Here is a 25,572-nt window from a genome sequence, read left to right as displayed (position 1 = left end):
ATTGAAAATTTGGCCGAAAAATATTCGATTAAATGCCTATTAAGCCGTTACAAATGAGGTTAGGAACAAGTTTATGCGGTTTTGTGAGCTATTTTGGCACCTACACACATGTGGTTTGAAATACCTAACATTTCCAAACGTTAGGCCGACTACAAAGCATATATTTATTAATCCTACTTTTTTTCAACAAAAAAGTCAAATATGCTTTTTTTGGACATTACTACTATTACATTATATATGGTAAAAGAAATGCATCAATCGTACGTATATCACAAGTTGATTATAATGACAAGCAATCAACTTTTCGGTATTAATATAGGTACATATACCGTACTAGCTTGGTTGGTGATTATTATAACAGTAAAATATATGTAAAACCTATATAGAGTTGTTTAATGAAATGAATCTGAAACAATTAAAGCAACTATTTTTCCACTGACTGAATATTTGGTAAATGGCGCTAAATTATTTATAAGCAATGTAATAAATAAGAAGATTGTTCTATTAATTTTAGGCAGACTTTGGGGCTATCGCCACAGCAGATACGGCTAGTAAAGACGTCATACGAATCCAAGTCGCTGAACCTAGAAATAAAAAAAAAATCATTATAAAATACTATTAAATTATTTCTACATATATCACACGAGCGTCACGATTCCTTCCCCCCATCTAGTATGACGTCACATTTTCTGCAATTTCAAACCTTGAAAATTATTAAATCAAGACATCAGTTTCGACATTTTAATAAAATCAACAGCAATCAAAAATAGATATGAAAGTTTATAAACTAGTACAGCGAGTGTGAATTCGCCAACAAAAACGATTTAAACTTTTTTTTTTAATATTAATTTAACATTTAAGCAGTGGTGTGGTCCTGTTGTTGAGTACGGACTAGAGCTCCTGGGGGGAATTGAGTATGGGCTCGCCAACGCGCTTGCAACGTTTCTGGTGTTGCAGACGTTAAAAAAAATCTTTAATATGTCTGTAGTTCAAATATGTTTTAATACTAACAAATATGTATATATTAAGCTGTGTGGCTACGGCATGAAAGAATAAAGCCACCCCCTCTCTTCCCTTGGGTGTCGTAAGAGGCGACTAAGGGACAACACAGTTCCACTACCACCTTGGAACTTATAAAGCCGACCGATAGCGGGATAACCATCCAACTGCTTTTTTTTTTTTTTTTTTATTTAAATTTTAACATCCATAGGCTCTGGAGTGCCCATGCCTTTTTTTATTTAAATTTTAATTTTCAAGTATTGAGGCGTATTATTTTCAACATTGCATTCGAATTACGAACTAAAGCTTATTTTCTCTATTTCGTAGTGAGTCCAGAACTGACCGTGAGAGATATATATATAATTATATAATAATAATAATTAGAATAATTATTAGAATTAAATTAAATAACAATTACTAGAATAATCACTTACGTCAATTTTTTTTTTTTGTTTTTTTTTGTGTTTTTTTTTTTTTTTTTTTGTTTTCTTACATGCTCCATTAATTTTATAATGCACTACATGCTTTATAATTTACATTGTTAATTTACCGCATTGTCGACGGCCACTCTCATTTTTCTAAACCAGCGCCCGCCGCCAGTTTCGCGAGCACATCCTCAATAACATTCGCATCCCTATTATGGATCGCCATTTTGAGGCTGTGCTCGAGAATCTGCCTACGGTTAGCCTCCACCGCCCTTCTGACGAAGTAGCCAATTGCGTCGTCCTTGTCGTCGGTGTAATAGACACAGGTGTTAGTGTGTCTAGTCACCGCGACCACCGCGTGCGAGACACTATCATGGATTCGAAGCCTCTCCGCCCTCGTCTGGATAACAATGACGTTTTCACTCGTCTGTCCCTGCGCCTCATGAATGGTCAGAATTCTCGACCCCTCCCCAGCTCCGTATCCCCGACCTATCAACGCCTTCTTCTCCTCTTGCGTGAAAGTCAGGTACAGGGTCCGGTCCTGTTCTGCTGGTATTCGTGAGTCGGTGAATCCTTCCATGCGCAACGAGTGGATGATCGGGCTCGAGCTGTAGATCCCGTCGTACACCTCACTGATGGCGAAAGCAACGTCTTTTGGGTTTCGATGCGTGCAGTACAGCTCGCATGAGATGCCTACTGTCAGGTAAGGTCTGCTGTACCGCATCTCGAACAGGTTTTCCCTGTCGATGTACGGCAGCTGGTTTACGTCTCCGATGAAGACCACCTCTTCTGCTGCCGATAGCCGGGCAGCCATGACTATGGCTCCGAAATGGTTCATAAGGGCTTCGTCTACCGTTAATCGGCTTATCTTAACGCCCTCACGAAAACCATTTGCCAGTATGGACGCCATTGTGCGCACCTTCGTTTTGGCCTTATTGCCATAGCGGTGCGCCAACTTCTCTTTAAGATCTTTCGCTGCCTCGATCGTGGTTGTGACTACGACTTCGCCGTCCTCATCGAAGTTCCTGACTATGTGAGTTGTCTTGCCGCATCCGGGTACCCCGTTTGTCCATCTCAGTTGCGGTAGCCTCCAAGCCCCGAAAGCGCCTTCGGCGTCCGGGTCACTCATGATGGTTTTAGCCATCCCGAGCACCCTATCACCCAGCATCACTCTCGTGCACTTGGCCACCACCACCAACGGGTCCCCTTTCGGTGTGTGAAAGGTCTGAATTTCGTCGTTCTGTCCCTCGTCCTCGACTGCGTCCACGAAGCCTGACGTGATGTTGTATGCAGCCATATATCTTCCCGACATGTTGCCCTTGAGGACTTGCCGGGTGTCGTTATTATAAATGGCTGCTTCGGCTTCTTCGAGTTCCACCTCCAGCAACATTTCATGGTTGTACTGGTAGGTCTGCATGATTTTCTTGCATATGGCCAGGCTTACCTCGCGGTTAGCATTTGTTATGGCCAGGAACTCGATCAGCGCATTTTCCGCATGCTGTAGTGGTGTGGATGCTGGTCGAAGTCTGGGTGGTGTTACTTGCCCCATGTCGGCCCTCGTTCGAGTGGCTGATGGTGCTTGAGAGTACCTCGGACTTTCGTCCTTGGTAAATCTGCTTATTGCTTTCATTTGCAGCTTACTCGTTTCCGCCAATTTTGGGGAAAGGTGGGACAGTCGTTTACCTCTTTTGGGGGAGATGGTAGCCTGGACGAACTTTGCTATCGCCACCAGTCGAGGCTTCGCCTTTTGAGTATTGTCTTCGGGGTCGCGTCGTCCCTCCATTATCTTTTTCGCCTCAGCCTTTTGTTGCAGTCGCTCCGAGCCACTGAGAGCAGTCTCCTCGAGAGTCGGCCATGCAGGGGGTGAAAGTGGTTGTGATCTGGGCTTTAAGTAGCCCAGATCCTCCCCCCTGTCCTCATAGGCTATGATTTGGTGACCATCCAACTGCTGGCTTTGAAATAGACAGGCTGAAGACGGGCAGCAGCGTCTTCGGTGCGACAAAGCCAGCCCTGCGGTCACCAACCCGCCTGCCCAGCGTGGTGACTATGGGCAACACACACATAAGTTCACGCCATTTTTTGGCGCGAACTTGTGGAGACCTATGTCCAATAGTGGACTGCGATAGGCTGAAGTGAGTGATGAGATATATATTTTGAAATGTTATGTCACACTATTTTGAACCCCTCCCCACCCCTTTACACTTAAAGTCACACTTCATCGACCCCTTAACGTGTGACGTAATACATAGATGGCCTTAGCGGAAATGTAATAATACGAGCTCAAAGAACAAGTAACAAAATCATCTGCTGCTTATTTTCATAAGAAAATAGGTGTGAGTCAAGCAGACACCAAGTTTCCAGTAGCCTGCAATAATGTCATCATCGGTTCTCGGCTAAGCTCTAGACTAGGAAAAACCGAATTATGGGGTTTTTGGGTGTGGAGGGCGGAGGATGTACGGGAAGCTATACAAGGTAACACTGCCACACTTCGAAACCCTATGGTTATGTAGATATCCATGGTTAAAGTTTTGAGATTAGAGGAAGAATTTAAAGCTATTATAATACCTTTGAGCTCCGCGTCTGACTTCACCTTAGCTCCGGTGCTGCGGGCAGTGCAATCTATGCGCCATTTCGCAACTTTATAAGTTATTTTCGAACAGGAGTACGTAAAAACGATCTCGACTCCAAGATCAACAAACGATACAACTTGCGGTAACCATGCTTAGTTCCGTAGCTTTCAGATGTTATATTCACATTTTGCACTTGATATTAATATTTCAGACGTTAAGTTATTGTTTTCACACGGTTTTTTAACAAACGATACAACTGATGTTTAATGACTGAGATATAGATGCTTTAAAAAAAAATGGCACGCCACTTATCGTTTCGCTCCAAAGCAATGTAAGCATAAATCCATTTTTTGTTTAAATAACTGTAAAGGCAAAAAGGTCTAAGACCATACAGCCTTGTTTCATGTTATGTTTTTTATTTAAATATATTTTATTTTGATTTACTGTCATAAAATTATGTCTATAAACGGTGTAATTTTTAAATTAGATAGGTTAGGGTTATTTTTTTTAATTTTGTAACAAAACTATGTCTATAAATGGTGTAATTTTTAAATTAGATAGGTTAGGGTTTTTTTGTAACGGCATAATGCCTATAAACGGCCCCTTTCTGAAGTCAGATAGATTATGGTAATTTTTTTTATTCGTCATGTTTTTTACTTCATTATATTTTATTTATTTATTTATTTATATAAAATGAACTAAAATATTGAGTATTTTGTTACACTAGTCTAACCCCACGGTATCAGTGTGCCTCCGACTTAACTTTATACGAAGATAATTAAACAATATATTTGAATATAAGAAACCCAGGTGTGCCCACAGCCTTATTTTCTCTGTACGGCACACGTGCAAGATTTCAACATCATTTCGGATGAAGATGGCAAGCAACGGAAAGCGACTTTAGTTATAAGTTTAATTGTAATTTAAATTAATAAATTATTATAAGTAAATTGCTTTTTTTTTGGCATCTGCGGCTGCAACAATCGTAACTATTTTTCGTTTATAACAGTAAATAAATAAAAATAAAATATATTTAAGTAAAAAACATAAAATGAAACAAGGCTGTATGGTCTTAGACCTTTGCTTTTACAGTTATTTAAACAAAAACAATGAATTTATGCTTACATTGTTTTGGAGCGAAACGATAAGTGGCCTGTTATTTTTTTATTAAAACATCTATTTCTCAGTTGTTAAACATTAGTTGTATCGTTTGTTAAAAAACCGTGTGAAAACGTTAAATTAACGTGTGAAATGTTAAAATCAAGTGCGAAATGTGAAAATAACATGTGAAAACTATGGAACGGAACATGAGTAACGTAAGTTGTATCGTTTGTTGATCTTGGAGTCGAGATCGTTTTCATTTTGAAAATAACTTAGAAAACGTGAAAATAACGTGTGAAATATGAAAATAGCGTGTAAAATGTGAAAAAAAACGCGCGTGAAATGAGAAAATAATGTGTGAAAGCTGCGAAATTCTTCTTCTAACCTCAAAACTTTAACCATGGATATCTCCATAACCATGAGGTTTCGAAGTGTGACCGTGGTACCAGGGGTGGCGTTCATTTTGCAATGCCAGCTTCAAGGAGCTAAGTTAATGTATTTTTTTAGTGGAGTGGGGGTACTCACCTGCGGCTAGAGCGTTGCAGCTAGAAGTTTTGCTGACGCTTCCGCTTGATCGTGATGGCGTCGAGGATCGGGCGCCGCTTGCTCTCGTAGCGCGCGTACAGGCGCTCGATCTCTGCCTCCATCTCCGCGTCCAGCCGCGCCATGACCGTCTCCAGCTCGCCCTCCGACAGGAACGACAGCTGCGGCACCGCACACACGCTCACCGCGCCCGCCGGTGAGGCACATACAGACACATACAGACACTCGCACGCACGCACATACACTCATACAAACGTACGCGCGCACACACAAGCATGCACACACGCACACTAAAACTCATACACACACATAGAGATAGTGAGAGAGAAAGATAGAGAGAGACAGAAAGAAAGAGAGAGAGAGAAATAGAGAGAAATACACGCCCACAGGCAGAATCACACACACACAAACAGACAATCCCAGAAACACACTCTCAGACATCACTGGCACGCTAAAACCGCGCCCGCCGGTACTAGTGCCGTGTCTGCTACGCTTCGGGGCACTCGGACACATTCCCTACCGACCGGCACTAGCACCGAACAGGATAGCTACACTTATGTCTAGAAATTACGGCAAGTAATGGGAACAAGTAATATCTGACGGATGACGGAGAAAAACTTTAATACAATCATATCTAAAGAGAATCATTTATTTAATAGAACTTAAAATTCTAACTTATAATGATCTTAAGGAGCTCTGCCCCGTAAGTATCGAAAATATTTTTTTAGTATTTATCATAATTAAATAATAAAATATGGAAAATAAACTTAAAACTTAAAATTAGACAAGTTTAAACAAATACATATATAATGATATGGTTTTAGAAATGTGAATATATAATGTTATTAAATCACTTTAAAATAATAATATTAGTTATTAAGCTTCAATTGTGTTAGAACGGTTATTTTGAAATGAAGCACGTGAAATAATAATTACGAGAGAGATTAGGCGTAGGGTCGGCAACGCGCTTGCGATGCTTCTGGTGTTGCAGGCGTCTATAACCTACGGTAATCGCTCATCATCAAGTGAGCCGAAATATTGGCAAGGTACACGAATCGGTTTTGCAATATACCGGGGTCCCAACGCGGCAGGGGTGGGGGGAGGGTGCGGCGTGCGGCGTGCGGGGAGCGCACTTACGGGGCAGAGCGAGCAGCGAGACGACGTGCAGTTGACTTACGAATTCGAAGTTGCCGTCGTCCGGGGCGCGCGCCGGGCCCGCCGCGCCGAGCGGACTGCGGACAAGCGGACTGTTAGCCGCGGACAAGCGGACTCGTTAGCCGCGGACAAGCGGACTCGTTAGCCGCGGACAAGCGGACTGTTAGCCTCGGTCGAGCGGATAGGCTCCTTCCACTTCAGCGCAAAGTTAAACAGTGGAGCTACGGCCTTCTTGAAGTAAGACTTCTTTACCCACGCTCGACTTGATGGTTCGATATTTAAATATAACTTTATCCAACTTACAATGTAGGCTATATTTTCAAACGCCTCCTACGACACCCACGTAAAGAGAGGGGGTGGCTATATTCATAATGCGTCTTCGGTGCGACAGAGCCAGGCCTGCGGTCACCAACTCACCTGCCCAGCGTGGTGACTATGGCCAACACACATGAGTTCACTCCATTTTTGGCGCGAACTTGTGGAGGCCTATGTCCAGCAGTGGACTGTATTATGCTGAAGTGATGATGATGATTTCAAACGATTTTGATAGTTTTTGGTAACTTATGTTTTAGGACTGGTTTCGTCTCAAAATATTTAGATTCACGAGTTTTTGCAGTCGGTTTTTTTTGATAATTAACTCAATTATTAATAAAAATCCTTTTTATTGATATAAAATATGCAACATACATTTCTCCTTCTGGCAATCTTAGAGGACCAGTCAGAGTTCCGTTCGTTGAGGGCATACCGAGGTGAGGATTTACTTCTTTCTTTTCAAAGTGCTCCAAAAACAATGGCCTGTATTTAGGCCTATTTGTATCCATGGGGTCTGTGTCGTGACCTAGAATTATAAGACAGTTATTTGTTAATAAATCACAAAAAAAATATTCATTATTTGTACCGGCAATGGGCTTTAAAAAGGCTACGAATCAGAATCAATAAAAAATTTAAACGGATTATATTTCATAAGGTTCAAAATACTTCAATAAAAACTGAGACTGACGGTAGGTTACACATAATTGATGCGATGGTGAGGATATTAATATCTGTGTTCAGTTACAATCGATAAAACACCCAAATGTCCATTGCGGAAGTTATCAGGGGAAGAAAAGATTAACTTTAGTACTTTTTTATGTACTTATTATTGAATGATAACAACCGCTCTGATGTAGTGGTGCTGAAAACATCGACGGTTAGCGGGTTCGAATCGCGCTCGGGATGGCTATTTGTATTTGTATAAATATTCCTTTCCGGTTTGGATATTTGTCATCATATACCATCACAGAATATATCCGCCAAGCCGCAGTGGAGCAGCGTAGTGGATTAAGCTCCAATCCTCCTACACAGAGAAAGAGGCGTATGCCCAGCAGTGGGATGATACAGGCTGAATGCAATCAGTGTGTGTAACTCACGCTTCATGGTGGCCAGGTCTTGGTCGTTGATGACCATGGTGCCCAGGTCGGCGGCCAGCTCCAGCGACGCGTCGCGCGGCACCAACGTGGCCTCCCGGGACGAGCACGCCTTCATGGTGGCCGAGCTGTAGTCCTCGTCCCCACCAGCGCCACCACCACCACTCGCCGCGCTCTGGGGACGGGACACGCCGGCTTGGGGAATATATACACTCGGGTGTTTGACGAAAACGATCCAGTACACATGCGAAATACATATTTTATTTTATTATATTACTAGCTGACCCGGCAATCGTTGTCTTGCCGCTAAACGCTATTAAAAATAGGGATTGATGGTAGAGGGTTGAAAAATAGAAATTAAAAATTTTGTCTAAAAAATAAAAAAAAAATTAGGGGTGGACTACCCCTAACATTTAGGGGGATGAAAAATAGATGTTGGCCGATTCTCATAGATACCGGATAAGCACAAAAAATTTCATCAAAATCGGTCAAGCCGTTTCGGAGGAATAAGGCAACGAAAACTGTGACACGAGAATTTTATATATTAGATAACGACACATGTCCGATAGATTGTCTAATGGTCTCACTTATTTGATATTCTTGAAGACAGATCTTAAACTAACTAATCTAATATGCTTTTACTGAAGAAGTAAATTATTATAAAACTCACGGGACCAAAAGTCTTCGCATTGTTGGTCTGTGTGGCTGCTCGGTAGGCCTGCGATTCGCGTATTTCACGCGCCTCAGCGATCATCGTATTTAAGATGCTCGGCTGTTTCGCGTTACCTATACAAACCAACGTTAAATGTAACTTAAAATTACCATTTTATACGACAACTAACGAGCCCAGTAGATGTTGTCCTACCCAGGATAGCAGCTATCTAATTGAATGGCTGACGTACAGACACAAGCGCATCCTAACAGATCCAATAAATTTTTCAAACCATCAATGAACCCATTGAAATGGAAACACGAAATTTCAACCAAATCGGTCCAGCCGTTTGACAGCAGTTAGGTGACAAACAAATGTAAAGAAGAATTTATATACTATAAGAAACTTATCCAGTAACTTAATCATTAAAATATATATCCAACAATACAAACGCAACGAACCACTCGTCTAATAGTAAACACTATCACACAACAAAACAATGGTCAAAGAATCAAATTGAACACGATAGATGGCGCTATAATGAATTTTTGTTATTTCTCTCAGATATAATATAATGACGGATGTGTTGTCACTATAATGGTATATTGGTTACTCTTTTTATATATTGTCCTTGATTTCTATATTTAGTAAAAATAAAAAGAAAATATTAATTTCCGAACGCCATCTTTAGGGTCTGTAGATAAGCGTGTAGTTGCTGGCACAGCGCCCTCCGTTATTCTTTTCGCATTCCGGTTGCGTGACCTGTTCAATACAACTACAGTTTTTCCGATAAAATATCCTTTGAATTTATTTATAGTAAAAAAAGGTTTATTAGTCTTGCCTATAAATTCGTGTCTTAACAAGAATTCCGCTGTCGCCCTCTCAGCCGGGTTCTTCACCAGACATTGACTCACGAAGTCTATGAACTCGGGCGACCACTTGTCTGGTGCTCTGGAAATTATTACACAAAATACTTGAACTAAAGTAATCAAATATTATCAGTTTTTTAGATGGACACGTGACATGGTAAAAACAGACACACACGGTACAAATTAAAAGGATCACATTTGAGAAGACTATAAAGAACCAAACTTGTTTCAATGGCTATAACTCAAACTCTATGGAAAAAAAATCGAATCTAAGAGATCTTATATACTAACTCTGTATGAGAATTTGGTCTGCATTTGTCCATGTTTTATGAGATTTTTTTCCATAGGGAACTTACAAAATTGTTTGCAGATTACTTTGCTAGGCATATTGTCACCACTATCGACATGTAATAAAATTTCATCATCATCATTTCAGCCTATTGCAATCCACTGCTGGACATAGGCCACCACAAGTTCGCGCCAAAAATGGCGTGAACTCATGTGTGTTGCCCATAGTCACCACGCTGGGCAGGCGGGTTGGTGACCGCAGGGCTGGCTTTGTCGCACCGAAGACGTTGCTTCCCGTCTTCGGCCTGTGTATCTAAAAGCCAGCAGTTGGATGGTTATCCCGCCAACGGTCGGCTTTGTAAGTTCCAAGGTGGTAGTGGAACTGTGTTGTCCCTTAGTCGCCTCTTACGACAGCCACGGGAAGAGAGGGGGTGGCTTTATTCTTTAATGCCGTAAGCACAGCTAACACTTCTTAAATAAAATTTACCATTCTTTAAAACTGATCAGTTATTAAGTATACCATTCCAAACTAACCGCTGGGCAAAATATCTCTTGATCACTTTCTAAAAGGGAACAGGTATAAAAATAATTCCAATTTTAGTTACAAATTAAACCTCACCTGAACGACGGTGGTGGTTTGGTGGGTATCATGAAAATGGCTCTCATGGGGTGTATGTCGCCGTAGGGTGGTTTCCCTTCGGCCATCTCCAGGGCCGTGATGCCAAGGGACCAGATATCTGCTACGCAGTCATAACCTATCTCTTGTATCACTTCAGGCGCCATCCAGAACGGCGTGCCTATCACTGTGTTGCGTTTTGCCATTGTGTCCTAGAACAGGAAGGTAGACTAGTAATGGTACAGCTTTAAGACCGCCTTTTAAAAGTACATTTATATTTCAGCTTAAAAATCTAAACCTAACTAGATTTATTCAAAGGCTTCAAAAGCACCTTCGAATCGTCAGCTTATAAATTAAAATGTAATTATTGTTTTTTTTTTTTAATACAAAAGTGTTTGAATACAAAAATAACACACTAAATGCACACATCTTTATCATTTATGTAATCCTGTACAGAATAATAAGTTTTAGCTATCAATTTCTTTTTCATTTCGGATTCCGTCTGGATCTAGGAAGATATTTATCTGAGGTCCAAAGTTTAACACTGACTCAGTACCCTAATTTAGTTTCAGTATCTTTGTCTATTTCTTAGATCAATTAAAAGTAAAGATTTTTTTTTACTTTATTATACCCTTGATATGTCGACATTTTCTAAAAAGCCTATCATGTCCGAAAAAGTACAGCTCTAACGCAGAATTATAAACATTTTAAACAAACAAAATATATATTTCTTTTATAAGGAAATACTCTTTTATTCAGAGTATCTTTAAAAACATAATTAACTTTAATGAATATACCATAAAATTACAAAATCTAAATTCGAAAGTACCGACAAAAGCCAATATCAATAAATTACTTCTTCTTCTTCTTTTATTTTTGGCATACGATCGCCATTAGCGACAATCAATAAATTACATTTCAGTAATAAGACAAACTCACTGTCAACTGTCCGGCCACACCAAAATCCGCCAGCTTTGCGTGACCTTCGGTATTGAGCAAAATGTTTCCCGCCTTGATGTCCCGGTGTATCTTCCGCCTCCTGTGCAGGTACTCCAGGCCCTTGAGTGTATCGCACAGTATCGTCGCTATCTCGTCTTCGGATAGTGTTTTCTTCCTAAGCCTCATTATGTCTGACACGGAACCAGCCCCGCAGTATTCCATCACAATCTGCAAGAGTTTGTCAAGATAATTTAGTTTTGAAGTAAAACTTCTTCATATTCATATATATATGGCAGAAAAAAAAGCAGAATTCTCCAATCCGCAAACAAATGGCGTGATTAGTTTTCATATCCTTACCCAATCAAACAGAGGATAGATTCCAGATTTTTCTAATCCTTATGTTTATAGAATCTGATAATTCCTTATCACAGTTGACATGATTACATCCGACGTCCGCTAACAATAAGGGCATAATGACAACCATTACAGATTGTTTTTTTTTTATGTCACTAGGTCGACAAACAAGCGTACGGCTCACCTGATGGTAAGCGATTACCGTAGCTTATAGACGTCTGCGAAACCAGAAGCATCGCAAGCGCGTTACCGACCCGATCCCCAATCCCCCAGGAGCTCCGGTCACCTTACTCACCAACAGGAACACAATACTGCTTGAAAACAGTATTATTTTTGCTGTGATCTTCTGTAAGGTCGAGGTACTACCCCAGTCGGGCTGCGCCATATTTTGAGCAGGAAATTCCTGCTGTGCCCTACCTCAGTTGTTGTTTGCTAACAACATCGTTTGTAGTGACCATGTAGGTCAGGAAACTCGCTTCAGCCTGTAATATCCCACTACTGGGCATAGGCCTCTTTCCCCATGTAGGAGAAGGATCAGAGCTTAATCCACCACGCTGCTCCAATGCGGGTTGGTGGATATATTCCCTACTATGAGTAACGATCGCTATCAGGTGTACATGATAACAACCGGGACCGACGCACGGCTTAACGTGCTCACCGAGGCACGGTGAGGAAACCCACTATGACTACACCTGATAGCGATCTTTACTCATAGTAGGGATCGGAATATATCCGCCAATCCGCATTGAAGCAGCGTGGTGGATTGAGCTCTGATCCTTCTCCTACATGGGTAAAGAGGCCTATGCCCAGTAGTAGGATATTACAGGCTGAAGCGTAAAATCTTGTGGATTCTGAACTTACGTGGCCCAAATTGATACCGCTAATGCAGACAGCAGAATCCAAATAAAACTAGCAAATAGTTTCCTCACCCACAAGTCGGTGTTCTTGAAGTAGCTGCCGTAGTACTTGACGACATAGGGACTATCGCACTGCTGCATGATGGAGATCTCCTTGATGATCTCCTGCAGGTCGGTGTCCACAGGCACCTGCTTGATCGCGAGCACTTGCCCGCTCTCCTTGTGTAACGCCTGAAATTTTAAATTTACAGAGTTCACTCTACTACTGAAATTTTACAGTTATGTTGGAATTCTCAGAATTTAAGCTTAATGATCTTCTTGTATCCTCGTATATCGTTGTAGAAGCGATTTTTATGAGACTACATAGATATACCATACATTCATCAACCCTAATTTCATAATTAATACTTATCATTAGATTTTTCATTATATGATTCAACTATTATTAAAAAAGTTGTTAAAATTTATCACAACATTATTATTATTTACTGTCATTGTATTCAAAATGGAGAAAAGTACCGAAGAAAAAGAACATTGCACATAAAGTATAAACTACAAATCTACAAACAATTTCCAGACAGCAAAATTAGGTGATAAAGATCCTTAAAATTAAATCGAATACAACAGACCGTTACAAAGTCTGCAAAACAAAATTAAAATAAGTGTTATAACGGTTTAAATTTCGCAGACTGTTAGTGATTCGATTTTTAGTATGTAAATCCGTTTTACAGTTTAGGCACTTAATTAAAAAGCCAATTAATTTAAAATTAAATGCTCCTGACATTTTTGAAGTTGTTAGTTGAATTTCTTAAAAACATTTTGTGTATAAAATATGATCACTGTTCAATTACTCATTTTAATATTTTAACAGACCGTTATATTTAAATAAATGTTTAGCACATTACATTAACAAAAAAAAAATTATTAAAAAGTTAGTGGGTATTATTTTTTTATTTTTGACTAAAATGATTTTAATAAATTTGCCATCTAAAGTAGGATAAAACATTATATGAAAGTGTTTCCGGATAATTATGAAACATTAAGCTATGACGAATCGTAAAAGAAATAAAAATAATAAAATTTAGTCATTGGAAACTGTTCTGGTGATGATTTTCCAAATATGTGCTATTTTATAAAAATTATTATATATTGTTTGTTTCCAATAAAAATAAATAAATAAAAAAAAATAAAAAAAAAATAAAAAAAAACAGAAAAGGAGAGTAGTGGTAAATCTTTAAAACCTCTAAAATACTGAAAATTTGACCATAGTAAATTACTTAAGACTAATTAAATTAGTGTAACTTGTTATATTTCTTATGTATATACCTAAGGTTTGTCCATCATTCACTAACTAAGAAACGTAAATATTATACTACTTATTACGAATTAAATTTCTTTAAAGGTTTCCCGTAGAATTATCCTGTAGTATTTCTGAATTCTATTTGAGCTCTCCGAGCCTAAACTCCTGCAGAACAATTTTATTATCATGAGGTCACATTCATTTTTGAATGAACCTCCTTTCTGAATGTATTTAAGAAAGAAGTTGGTCCAGAAGTAACGTTTTTCGTATCATGTAAGCATTTAGAATTGCTTTGAGTATGAATATTACACAAATCCCTCATTTAATTAAAGTAAATAACGACGCATTGGCGCAGCGGTCAAAGCTATTGCGCTAGCGGTCGCGGATTCGATGCCCGCACATGACAAACATTTGTATTGGCCATATAAATGTTTGTCGTGGTCTGGACGTTTGTGCTTGTGTATTTTGTACACAGATGTAAATCCTAGTAGCTAACCGTTTATTTTAAAATATAATTGTGTTTGCTCGCAAACGAAAAAAAAACCGACTTCAATTACATCGACAAGTAATACAACGTAGATCGACAAAAAAATAGTCAAGCAACTACGCGTTATCAAAGATTACTCAAAAAGTAGTTATCAGATCTCGATAAAATTTATATGTGACCATATGATAAACATCAGCTTTCGATTAAATTAAAAGTCATCAAAATCGGTACACCCAGTAAAAAGTTATTACGGATTTTCGAGAGTTTTCCTCGATTTCTCTGGGATCCCATCATCAGATCCTGGTTTCCTTATCACGGTACTAAACTAGGGATATCCCCTTTCCAACAAAAAAAGAATTATCAAAATCGGTACATCCAGTAGAAAGTTATGCGGTATAATACAACGTAGGTCGACGAAAAAAGCGTCAAGTAAAAACGCATTATTAGATATAACTCGAAAAGTAGTTGTTAGATCTCAAATAAATTTAAATGGGACCAATTGGCACACACCACCTTTCGATTAAAACAAAATTTGTCGAAATCGGTCCACCCGGTCAAAAGTTCTGATGTAACATACATAAAAAAAAAAAAAAAAATACAGTCGAATTGAGAACCTCCTCCTTTTTTGGAAGTCGGTTAAAAATATGTAATATAATGCGTTAAAATTGCGAACCTTGTACACGCTGCCATATGATCCCTCCCCTAACTTGCAAATTATATCAAAAACCTCCTCGGGCTGTCTTGTCAGACTCTCTTCCGAGAGTTTTTTAAGCTCACTGTAACAAAGAAACAAATATATATTAAACAAAGTGTTTCATACAACACAATACAATATAATTCATTGCAACATTGAAAAGATTTATCTAACAGTCATTTTAAGACAGTTTCCAGGCAACCTTAGATAAAAAATATGGAAAGAGACGGTAGACGGTGCATTGCAGTTTATTTATTTATATATATATATATATATATATATATATATATATATATATATATATATATTAATTATATACTTATTATAGCTACTAATTCCATAAGGGGTATATAGTAGAGAATAAATCAGAGCTAACTAAGTTTTTAAAAATCTTTACGTATTTATAATTCTATTATTTAGAGAAATTTAACATTTATTATATTAAGAACTGTCAAAACATAACTTATGAGAACAAAAAAATATATAATAAACATTACAACATTCATGTCGAAATACATTATAGTACCAAATTCTCTTGATAAGCTAAATTTAAATGCTACACATAAACATATCGTTAAAGGTACAATGACACCGATCCTGATTAGAAGGATTTGTACCGCGTAAACGGCACACTGCCAAGTTTTACAAAATAATTAAAGTGCGTTGTCTATTATTGGGTAAAAGTAACATTTTCAACAAGGTGAGAAATCGACATTGAATATCGAAATATGTGGTTAGGGAAAATATGAAACACACATTTTATTTGACTGACTACTGAGCAAATTGGTATTGAAGTTACAAAAAACGAGTGTGCTTTAAACCACACGACTGAAGTAAAACTTCTTTAACTCCATCTAACTTATATCTCCCTCTCAACTTCCGTTCGCCTCTCCCTATCACACTTTTCGTAACGCTCCACGCTTCACCAGTTTACTACCCCAAGACAAGCGTGCGTAAAGTATTCCTTCAAGAAGAAAATTTAAACCAAAATAATAATAAAAAATACTCTATCTATCCTATCGGTTCTAACCCATTCAAAAAATCACAAATAACATCAACAAAACACATTAAAAAGGGTCAAAATGATTATATATAGACCACTAATTAACTTTCAAAATAATACTCTCAAACACTCGACCATACGAAGCAGTGCACCCGTATAATTTATACATAGGTATATACGAATTGGGTCAGTTTGGTTCAACGAGTCATTGGATCGTCAATCGTGAGCTCATCTGATATTGTTTGTAGAAAACCTTTGATAGAGAGATGAAGGAAGTTAAACAAGAGTTATAAACATTCCAATTGTTGTGCAATGTCAAGAGATTCGTCGAATGCCAAGGAATGTTAAGAGTTAACTTATTAACACCTTTCATCATTTCAGCCTATCGCAGTCCAATTCTGGACATAGGCCTCCACAAGTTCACGCCAAAAATGGCGCGAACTCGTGTGTTTTGCCCCTGGGCAGGCGGGTTGGTGACGCAGGGCTGGCTTTCTCGCACCGAAGACGCTGTGCCGTCTTCGGTCTGTGGAACACAGGAACTGTGTTATCCCTAAGTCGCCTCTTACGACACCCACGGGAAGAGAGGGGGCGGCTGTATTATTTAGTACCGTAGCCACACAGTACACCTTTATTACCTATACCTAATTGCAATATTATCAAAATCGCGTTTCTCAACTTTTGCACGATATAATTGTGTTTGCTCGCAAACGAAAATAAAGCGACTTGAATTACATCGACAAGTAACACGACGTAGGTAGACAATTAAATAGTCAAATAAATTTAGCGTTAAAAAATAAGCGCTATGAAAGATTACTCAAAACTAATCACACCTCGATCAAGGAAACAAAATAACTCAACAACTGCTCATCAGTTCTAGATTTCATTTAAATGGTACAACATGACAGGCAGTAGCTTTCGATTAAAACAATCATCAAAATCAGTCAAAAAAACTCATAAAAAACTCCCTCGAATTGAGAGCATCGTCATTTTTGTAAGTCTGTTAAAAAGTGGGTGGAGAGAAATCGATAGAGCAGTGTGGAGTAACATAAATTATGTTTGATCTTTCATTTAGTGTAAACTAGCTGTACCCTGCAAGCGTTGTTACGGCCTGTTTTTTTTTCTCGTACCAACTTAGACCCCTTAGTGGTTCTCATACACTTTGCTGAAGGTCATGACATGATCTAGTGCATACGATTCTATAAAAGACATACAGACAAACATTCATTTTTATATAATAGATAAGAAGTACATATTTCATTAGTTTAAAAAAATAATTGGGGCTAACATCAAATTTAGAAAAAAAACAGGATTTAAATATATATTGACTAGTATTAAGCTAAATAAGTTATCTATTCAAACTGGCATAATTAAATTTTTGCTTATCTCGATGAAAAGCGAAAACTTGAGAAAATGTAGTCGTTATAATTTACCTTAGATAACTATGTGCTAAGAAAAATAGTTTTGAATTAAAATGATGTTATATCAATGAGTTCTCATTAAAAAAAATCTTTTCAATCTTTTCAAAATATATAAATGATTTTTATATTTTTTTATTTAAAAATTTATTTCTGTATTAATGATATTATGTGCAACAAAAAATTAAAAAAAAAACGCGTGCGCTTTAGACCACACGACTAAGTTAATAGCTCCATCTAACTCCACCTATCAACTTCCGTTCGCCTCACCCGATCACACTTTGCGTAACGCCGTCGTCACGCATTCACCAGCTTACTCCCCAATTCAAGCGTACGTAAAGAAAATTTTACTTCAAAAAATAATAATCAATAGTATATAATTTCGTAATCCTACATGGAGAAAGAGGCCCATGCCCAGCAGTGGGATCTTACAGGTTAAATCAAGAAATCAATTAAACAAATATAATTTCGTCAGGTTCAACGCCCTGTTACATCACACGTGTGAGAACAGGCAGTGTGTTGCATCAAGGCGACAGATAGAAAGCAATGGTTACGAAACTCAAGGTCAACGAACGCTTATCATGCGAGTTAACCCCTGAAATCGTGTTCACCCCAACGAATATTACATTTTTATTACAAACGACAAAATTATGTGTTAGGTTGTTTACGAGGAAATTACAAAATAGAGTCTTAAGAGTTTTGTTTGTTTTCATTTAAGTAAACAAGTATACCTACAAAACAATTATTTAATCGACTTCCGAAAAAGGAGTCTCAATACGACAGTATTGAGACTTTTAAGATCTTAACAAGTACTTTCAAGTTATATCTAATAATGCGTATTTACTTGACTACTTTTTCGTCGACCTACGTTACCTATATATATATATATTATACCGCATAACTTTTCACTGGTTGAACCGATTTTGATGATTCTTGTTTTAATCAAAAGTTGATGATTATTTTGTAGTCTCATTTAATATTGATCGAGACCTGATGACTACTTTTTGAGTAATCTTTGATAACGCGCATTTACTTGATTATTTTTTCGTCTGCTTACATTGTATTAATTGTCGATATAGTTGAAGCCGATTTTTTTTTGTTTGCAAGCAAACACTATTTTTTTAGGAATATTGATGAAAAAAAAAGAACTTGTATCCAAAATTATGATTCCAGATCTGCGGATATAGCCGTGAGCTTTGAAAGCTTTGAAAGTTCATCAGTTTTGGACTTTTATTAGGCAGTTAATAGTTTCTAAAAGATTTTTATTAGCGGTTTAAGTGTAGGTGAAGTCAAATTATATCTGTCGATGACCTCATAAACAGGCTGCTTTTGGAGCTAACATTAAATTGGGACACTAATCTATAATTAGCCTAAGAGTGTTTATCGAAGATCGCGTCTTGTATGGGATTGAGTTGCACATGTTTGGTACAATTATCTGCTTATATTTAAAATTTGCTTCGTTACATGTAAAGTAAAAACGCGTTGGCGCAACGGTAACTGATTTGTGGCTGTTGCGCTGGCGGTTGCAGGTTCGACGCACATGACAAATATTTGTATAGGCCATACAGCTGTTTGTCGTGGTCTGGGTGTTTGTGCAGTCCTTGTGGCTCTCCCCACCGTGCCTCGGTGAGCACGTTAACCCGTCAGTCCCGGTTATTATCATGTACACCTAATAGCGATCGTTACTCATAGTAGCACTCTATTTCAGTAGTGGGATATTACAAGCTGAAGCACAGGTAATATAAAAATGAAAGTGAGCTTCATCAGTCGTTCTGCTCCAAATTTTGAGTTTTTTTTTTTTTTTTTTGGTTAGAATTCTTGATTATTTATTAAGATTATAGGCTTTTCAAGACCATGTATTTTAAAAGTACGGAGCAATAATTGTGAAGGTCAGTACAGATAATATCAAGCAGATCTTCTGATCAAAAATGTAATAACCAATTAAATAATTAATTACCAATTTGTTATTTAAAGATTTACTATCGATAAATATAGTTTACATTATTTCAACGAACAAATAAAGAATTCGTATTCCAGAAAAGGACCTGACTTCCGCTGGCAGACGCCACCGAAGCGGAATAAGCTGAAACGTTTGAATTTTCTAGACATGTCTTCTATGTAACATAAAGCGGTGATTTGAACGAGATATTTTATAAAACTTAAACAATTTTGAAACGTTTATTGGTATCCAATTTTACTATTATATTATACTAGCTGTGCCCGCGGCTTCGCCCGCGTTGAAATCAGTGTGTCACAAAGTTTTCCCGGCAAACTTCCAGTGAAACTCTCATCAAAATCGTCTTAGCCGTTCCGTAACCTTCCTCTTGAACCGCATGATAATCCGTTCAGTAGATTTTGAGGAAATCGATCACATACACTTTTTGGGGGACATTGTTTTATAATACACTAACTGTTGCCCGCGACTACATCCACGTGGTTATGAAGATATATGTTTAACGCATTTTTTTTATTTCAGTCACTTAAAATGCTTATTACACTGAGTAACTTTTTCAAAGACACAATTTAGTATAATTTAATAGTTATTTTTATATAATCTCTCTATACACCACATTTTTAGTTTTATTTTCAGGCTGCAGTATAAATAACCTATCAGGCGAACTTATAGCTGCTGTATATGTTTTACACAAACTATCAACCCTAATTAAACCCCTTTCGCGGTGGCATATCGCAAAATCCGTTCTTAGCGGACGTCTACTAACTATAGACTACCTCCCTGCCAAATTTCATCTTTGTCCATCTTAGATGGATGGACAATCCAGCGGTTTTTGAGTTCTCGTGATGAGTGAGTCAGTGACCTTTCTCTTTTGTATACATAGATCACGATGTATTATTTGGACACTTCCTCACCATCTATAGAGCATACATTTTAAATTTCAACTCTCTTACTTCAAAAACATAGGACTTTCATACAAACTTCCAACCCCCGTTTTATCCCTTTAGGGGTTGAATTTCGTAAAATTCGTTCTTAGTGGATGTTTGCGACCTATAAAGAGCCTATTTGCCAAATTTCAAGTTTTTAAGTGTTATAGTACGGAGATTTCGTGATGAGTGAGTCAACCTACCATCCCCCGTTTAAACCCCAAAAGGGAGTTGATTTCTAAAGATACTTTATTTGGACACCTTTTCATCATCTACAGAGCATACATTTTAAATTTCAAGTCTCTTACTTCAAAAACATAGGACTTTCATACAAACTTCCAACCCCCGTTTTACCCCTTTAGGGGTCGAGTTTCGTGAATTCTATTCTTAACGGTAGTTTACGCCCTATAAGGAGCCTACCTGCTAAATTTCAAGTTTTTAGGTGTTATAGTTTCAGAGATTTCGTGATGAGTGAGTCAACCTACCATCCCCCGTTTTAACCCCAAAAAGGAGTTGATTTCTCAAGATACATTATTTGAACACCTTTTCACCATTTATAGAGCTTATATTTTAAATTTCAAGTCTCTTATTTCAAAAACATAGGACTCATACAAACTTCCAACCCCCGTTTTACCCCCTTAGGGGTCGAGTTTCGTAAAATCCGTTCTTAGCGGATGCTTACGTCTTATAAGGAGCTTACCTGCCAAATTTCAAGTCTGTAGGGGTTATAGTTTCGGAGATTTCGTGATGAGTGAGTGACCTTTCGCTTTTATATATATTATAGATTAGAACACGACACAATAATTCTAAACATTTCTTTTTATTACAGCCATTACACACTGCATGTCAGATTGAGCTATGTTTATTGCATTATAATTATAAGTGACATTGTTATGTTTTGTAGCTTATAACCTTCTACAGCCTACACGATATAAAAAATGTTGTTATTCATACCGATAGTTCCTGATAGTAATGACGATTTAGCGATTTCTGAATTGAATTATTTTTCTCATGAAATGGAAAAAATATTACGACTTAAACTACATATCATCAAAAGCCTTTTTAAATAAAGATCAACATTTCGGTCTAATATTTCAACATAGAATATCATCTTGGATTTGAACTGAGGCAGAGTATTTGAATCTTTGGTCCATACGTTATAAAATGCAGTCGATAGTTACGCAAGGTGTCATATAAGTACTACAGTACCTTCATAATAATAAATTAATTAGTTTCAGATACCCTATTTACGAATAGATCACTATCCATTTAATATTTGCAAAGCCTTAACCAAAAGGCAGCCAATTGTATGAAGTATACATGGTATGAAGACAGTTCTAGTGAAGCGCTTAAAGCGTAGAATATCAATTATTTCACGAAATTAACACTCGAACATCTTGAAAAGACAAAAAGAGTTCGATCAAGGAATCCCTGACGCTTGCAGCATTTAATGATAGAGATATCGCTGCAGCGCTGCAGCATAAACTTGCTAATATACTCTATAATTTACAAAGCTTTGTTAAAGCGCCTGATTGGTAGTTAAAAAAAAGCTTTGTCGCTACAACACGTGTTTGTTGCGCGGACATCTGCGCTCGCGAGAGGAATGGCATTTGTTTTCGTTTATTTATAACGTAAATAAACAGAGCGGCTTTAAAATACTAAAATAGCTTAAAACTTTAAATAACGCAGACTACATTGTCAGCAATTTGATACATTGGGTCGACGAATAATTGTGTTTGCTCGCAAACGAAAAAAAAAACCGACTTCAATTACATCGACAAGTAATACAACGTAGATCGACGAAATAATAGTCTAGCAACTACACGTTATCAAAGATTACTCAAAAAGTAGTTACCAGATCTCAATAGAATTTATATGTGACCACATGATAAACATCAGCTTTCGATTAAATTAAAAATTATCAAAATCGGTACACCCAGTATATGTACACCCAGTTATTGCGGATTTTCGAGAATTTCCCTCGATTTCTCTGGGATCCCATCATCAGATCCTGGTTTCCTTATCACGGTACCAAACTAGGGATATCCCCTGTCCAACAAAAAAAGAATTATCAAAATCGGTACATCCAGTAGAAAGTTATGCGGTATAATACAACGTAGGTCGACGAAAAAAGCGTCAAGTAAAAACGCATTATTAGATATAACTCGAAAAGTAGTTGTTAGATCTCAAATAAATTTAAATGGGACCAATTGACACACACCACCTTTCGATTAAAACAATATTTGTCGAAATCGGTCTACCCGGTCAAAAGTTCTGATGTAACATACATAAAAAAAACTCCTTTTTTGGAAGTCGGTTAAAAATGCCGTCAACTTTTGACGAAAAAGTCCTAAATTTTAAGATACCTATATAGACCTATAAGAGACCTATTCCCAGCAGTGGAAAGTTTCACGCTGAATCGTATTCTATATAATTATATAAAAATGAATGTTTGTCTGCATGTCCTTTATAAAATCGTAAACTAATGCATTTGATCATGTCATGATCTTCAGCAAAGCATTGTGCATGAGCCCACAAAAGTTTCTGAGTTAGTACGACAAAAAAAAAAAAATTCAGCGTAGCAACGCGCGCATGGTACAGCTAGTTATATTTACACAACTTATGTACGAGTACATTGACACTTATGTACGTAAAGGAAATGAGTGACTAAAAACAATACGCGCAGGAGTTTTAAATAATTAAACAATCAATTAATTAATTGTAGTACCAGCTGTTCAAACATAACATGCAATCAAACACATCAATGATTCATTGACGATCGGAATCGGACACCGATAATATTGATAATGTCATTGTACTTAATGTTTTTATTGATTAAAAATCCATACGTTTTTAGCAAATAATTGTATAGTATATTTGCTTTGCTTCCATACCAAATATAAATATAAAATACTCACACAATAGGTAGCCGGTACCTGATATAGTTACATACTTTTTTTCGATAAATATACGCGAGAATCGAACTCACGGTCATAACTCCCGGTGCAGAAAGCAGGTTCATTGCAAAATGCGCTATAAGGCTAGTAATAAATAGGTACCTTAAATATGACAAAAACAGTATTGTTTAGCTGTGATCTTTTGTAAGGTTGAGGGTACTACCCCAGTGGGGGCTGCTCCATATTTTGAGCAGTTTTCCCGCTGTGCCCTATCTCAGTTAAAACAAAAACAACGCCGTATATTTACCGTCTCAACCGTGTCTTCTCATTATTTAATGTTATAACGAGACAATAACATAACAGCAATTCTTTTGTTCCATTGTGTATACAATAATAATTCTATCTTGATTCAATATTGAATCCATTGATCTCGATCGGATGTCGTTTCGAAAGCTACTCGTATTAACACTTGGCATACTCCACGACTTATATGTGTATAATTTAATGAGGTAGGACAAGAAGGAAATATTCTGCTCAAAATCTTGGAGCAGTACTTCGACCTTACAAAAGGTTACAGCTAAATAATACTGCTGTAGAGCAGTGTAGTGTCCCTGAGGTAAGATGACCGAAGCTCTTAGGGCGATTGGGGTTAGGGTCGACAACGCACTTGCGATGCTACTGGTGTTACACGCGTTTAAGCTACGACAATCTCTTACCATCAAGTGAGCTATACGCTTGTTTACCGGTCTCGATGTTCGGTCGGAAATCGGTCTACTAAGTCAAAGTTCTGAGGCCATCACTTCAGCCTATCGCAGTCCACTGCTAGACATAGGCCTCCACAAGTTCGCGCCAAAAATGGCGTAAGCTCATGTGTGTTGCCCATAGTCACCACGCTGGGCAGGCGGGTTGGCGATCGCAGGGCTAGCTTTGTCGCACCGAAGACGCTGCTGCCCGGCTTCGGCCTGTATATTTCAAAGCCAGCAGTTGCATGGTTATCCCACCATCTTTCGGCTTTATAAGTTCCAAGGTGGCAGTGGAACTGTGTTACCTCTTAGTCGCCTCTTACGACACCCACGGGAAGAGAGGGGGTGGCTTAATCCTTCTCTGCCGTAACCACACAGCAGGTTAAGTTCTGAGGTAATATAATTATATGTAAAAACATATATGTAAAAAAAACATTCGAATTGAGAACCTGCTTCTTTTTTTAAAAGACGTTTTAAAAAATGCAATGTTGGCAAAGTATTTTCCTAAAGCTGTTTCCACCTGATTATCTGATTTAGTAAACTGATTATTATCAATGATCAGTTCATATATACCTTAACGATCTAGCCACGTTTTAGCTCTAGATTATGAATCACAACAACAGTACAAAAACATACTAAATTATAATGAACACGCTTCTAAACAATGAAATTACGCGATAATATAACAATAAACAGTTTTACACTTGCAGAAACGGGCGCATTATAATTTTACACACACACACACACACGCACATATCCTGTAACTTTTTGTTTTCATCCGGTTAGTCTGGCTTTACAAAGTAAAAGCGATAACTCATATTGTAATTACAGTGCAAAGGAGACCGGCGTGTTTAGAATTTATTTTGCATAAAGTATGTCTGATATATGAAAATAATATTAAACAAAGCCTTCATTAGAATTCTATGTTTAGTTATAGTACTTAAAAAATTTATCAATTTCCTAAAGTCCTTAGAAGATTTTAAGAACATTTTGATTATCATTTAGTAATCCGAAGGTTCCATGTGAGTATGGCTCTTGAAGTATGTGGATTTGAAGTTGATTGGACCAAAAAAAAATTATAAGTAATACATTAGGTTTACAAAGAGACATGGGTAAAGACGGAGACAGTATCTATTTATCAAAAAATTTTAACTCAAAGAAAAATACGATATCCTACATCTTTAAAAAAAAGTCTATTACTGAATTTGTGCTTCATTCAGTTTAGATAAAAAGGATAATTGCTGTGCTTACCCCTGAGGGCGTTCGTTGACGTCCATTCTCTCAGAGCGACGCTTTTTGCAGGTATTACAACTGATGGTCGGGGCACCCCCCTCCCACATGCCACCCTTCCAAAACACGAGTCTACCCTCCTCATCCAT

The 25,572-nt window shown here is 37.7% G+C and overlaps 1 protein-coding gene across 1 annotated transcript; it reads right to left on the bottom strand.

Moving 5' to 3' along the window:
• Positions 1 to 404: 404 nt before the first annotated feature.
• On the bottom strand, positions 405 to 25,572 carry LOC123665349 (serine/threonine-protein kinase 4). The gene is made up of 13 exons (XM_045599969.1): positions 25,445 to 25,572; positions 15,235 to 15,337; positions 12,847 to 13,005; positions 11,564 to 11,791; positions 10,628 to 10,836; positions 9,693 to 9,802; positions 8,866 to 8,985; positions 8,203 to 8,394; positions 7,435 to 7,631; positions 6,951 to 7,123; positions 6,816 to 6,870; positions 5,621 to 5,799; positions 405 to 584 (listed from the first exon to the last, which is right to left on the bottom strand). Exons 1-12 carry the CDS (start codon positions 25,570 to 25,572, stop codon positions 5,641 to 5,643), a joined length of 1,833 nt encoding a protein of 610 aa, XP_045455925.1. The 3' UTR covers positions 405 to 584; positions 5,621 to 5,640.

Source organism: Melitaea cinxia, chromosome 1 (genome assembly GCF_905220565.1).
Source record: "Melitaea cinxia chromosome 1, ilMelCinx1.1, whole genome shotgun sequence".
Lineage (NCBI taxonomy): Eukaryota > Metazoa > Arthropoda > Insecta > Lepidoptera > Nymphalidae > Melitaea > Melitaea cinxia.
Note: the sequence above shows the minus strand (reverse complement) of the source record. Positions and strands in the feature narration are given on the sequence as shown.